The 2,898-nt window shown below is 52.2% G+C and overlaps 1 protein-coding gene across 1 annotated transcript in view; it reads right to left on the reverse strand.

Moving 5' to 3' along the window:
* TTLL4 (tubulin tyrosine ligase-like family, member 4) overlaps positions 1–2,898 on the reverse strand; it is an 18,882-nt gene that overhangs the window by 13,047 nt on the left and 2,937 nt on the right. Inside the window, 3 exon segments of the mRNA XM_010137624.1 lie at positions 220–296; positions 1,243–1,353; positions 1,754–1,878. Coding sequence (XP_010135926.1) covers positions 220–296; positions 1,243–1,353; positions 1,754–1,878 — 313 coding nt within the window.

Consider the following 2,898-nt stretch of genomic DNA (forward strand, 5'->3'; position numbering starts at 1 on the left):
ACAAGTGAATACGGCTTGGATACAGCCTCAGTCTGTACAAGAGCCACCCTCGCAGCGGGGATGCTCACCCAGCTGTGCCTGTCTCTTGGGCTCATCTGCCAGCATAGGCATGCCAGCAGCCTGGACAGCAAACACCCGGACCTGAAGAGAGGGGCACCCAAACTACTCCAACCATGCACTCCATGCAGATGAAAGAGGTCAGCCCAAAACATCCTTTACCTTCTGATGCTCCCTGATAGCTCTGAAGCTGGGGGATTTCATGTGGTGGCCCCAGCAACCCAGCCAGTCATTGCTTTCTGCAGGAAAAACATAAAAATCCATGACCAAGTATCCTGCCACCCACAGCACCCTCTCAGCCCACCAGCGCCCCATCTCCTGGGGCCAGCAGAAGGGTGTGAGGGATGCTGCACGGCAATAGCACAAAGCACTCTTACTGGTTCCTGTGAAGCTGTCAAACCAAGAGCTGTGAGTGGGTCACAAGTGGGTCTCATCCTTGCAAACATGATTGTTTCCGAGATCTGGGCAGGCACAGGGTCAAAGCAATGGCTTTAACCCCCCACTTTAAAGCAGGTGATTGAAACCGTTGGTTAATCAGGGCTTCACTGCAGAGGGACATGTAGCACAGAATTCCTAGCTCTTGCTTTGCATTGTGTGTCCCACTATAGCCCCAAATGGTCTGTGCAAAGGTCTCCTGATACGCACAGGAGCCCCGTAAGTCCTGCTGAGAGATCACACTCTAGGGTATGGGTCACAGCTGCAAATGCACAGTGCTTCCCCAGCCTCCTCCTACACACCTCTTCAGTGACAAGATCCCAATCCTTCTCTGAGAACTTCCTGGCTTCTTCCTCAGCATGTAGGGACAGAGGACAGAGGTGCTGGGTTGGCACCAGATGAGCGCCAGCCTCCTCAGAGTGGCAGCACCATCTAGAGGCACAGCTATAACAAGCCAGAGCATAGCGCTGCTGCTCCGCACACTGCCTCAGCTCCTGACCACCCAGGAGTAAGTCCTTGTGGCCCATGCCAGGGACAAGCCAAGAGGGAGATCAGGCCCTGCCAGGACCTGCAGAGCTCCGATATTGCAGGTCAGACAGGCAGAAAGGGGAACCCAGCATCCTGCAGTGCCGAGCTTGTATCACCCCTGCTCTGCATTTCACAGTGCGTCTGGCAGTGTGTCTGGTTGTGCCCATGGGGTGGAGGTCAGGGAGGACACACGTCGGAAGCTGCCAGCCTTCCACAACTTACTTTTGCTGACTCTGAAGTGGGACCTGACAACGGTTTGCTTCACTATGTTCGGCGTGACTGTGCACATTTTCCATCGCAGCAGCTTCCTCTGCTCCCAAGGCAGTTTTTCCACTGGGAAGGCAAAAAGATAAGGACAGAAGGAAAACACACACAATACCTCGATTTTCTACAGCTGCACCCAGGGAAACTCTCAACACTTTGCTGCACAGGCACCAGGCCTGCAGAGCAGGGTCCGTAGCCCCATTCACAGAGCTAGCATGAAGCACGATAACGCCACAGCTGGCAATCCAGGATGCTGGAAGATTTGGTGGCAGCCTGACTCATGCTCCAGGCTGCAGAAGCAGTTGTCATTTTTCTCCAGCCCTTTGGATCTCACAGCAGCGCTGGGTCTCGTCAAAGAAAGGGTGAAGAGGAGCCACTGCTAGCCAGCTCCCAGCTGTGCACTGGCACCGCTGCTTGCTGGTAATGTGCTGGCCACTCTCACCCTGCACAGTAAAAGACCCCGGCTCACCTTTCTCATCCCGGGTACTGAAGTAGATGGTTGGAGGCACATTAGGGAATAAACTGCAGACAAGGGCTGGTTTGAGCACTTTCTCCTGAGCCTCAGTGGGCTGGGCCAGGCACTCGATGCAGTTCCTAGGAGAGATGAAGTGGCAGAAGGTTGGCTAAAGGTGAAGAGAAGTACAATAGTCAGAAGGAGCCTTGGTCCTGGTATTGGGAATTTGCATTACTGCAATGTGATGCAAGCAACAGGCACTAGGGTCAGTAGCCCAGTCTGCAGCGACAAAGGGGCAAGCTTGAAATGAATGCACATGCCAGGTGTGGTAACTCCCGCCGGTTTTGTGTTTTGCCAGAGAAATAGGTGGTGTTTGTTATGTGACAAACCCTATAACCTAGTCCACAGGCACAAGGGTGAAGGTTGTAATGAATATATGATTCAGCTGTTGGAACCCTCTGGTTTTGGTGTGTGGCAGGGAAGAGGGATGGAGTTTTACCAACTGTATGTGCACCTTCTTACCACAGCAAGCCCTAACACCCGAGAGCAAGGGTAAAGTTTATAACATATCTATTAAGGTCGTGATGATGCTAGAAGTAGAATTTATAATGAATGTACAATCAAATATATGCCACTGCAGACAGAAGAAGCAGCCACACCAGAGCAATTCCCTAAGCACAAAGAGAAGCAAAAAGAAAAGGAACCACAAAAAACTGACCTCAATCTCCCAGGCCACCTGTTGCCTCACTGAAGGTACTGAGTGTAGCCTGAGGCAAGGAGGGTGGTGACCAGGACAGGGGAAGAAAAGGTGTCTTCCCTACATCCTTGTATATAACTTTTTTCTCAATACTAGAATTGCTAATCAAAAGTTTGTTAACTGGCAATAAATTACATTGATTAATATTCCTTGGCACAAAACTGGTTTTGCCCACAACAGACTGAAGGCAAGAGGCAGCTGCAAAGGCTCTGAGGCCAGCCCGCCACACAGCTTGCAAAGAGAAGTGGCCAACATCCCTCCCTCTCCTCCACACCCGCTGCTTCCCCCCACCTGCCCCTAGAGGCCAACTAGCCACCTCCCGCCATAAACAGCTGCTGGTCCCATTTATGTCACCTCGGCAGGACTGTCACAGCCAGAGCCCTGCAGCTCCCTAAGGTTCAGC

This window comes from Buceros rhinoceros, unplaced genomic scaffold (genome assembly GCF_000710305.1).
Source record: "Buceros rhinoceros silvestris isolate BGI_N320 unplaced genomic scaffold, ASM71030v1 scaffold18076, whole genome shotgun sequence".
Lineage (NCBI taxonomy): Eukaryota > Metazoa > Chordata > Aves > Bucerotiformes > Bucerotidae > Buceros > Buceros rhinoceros.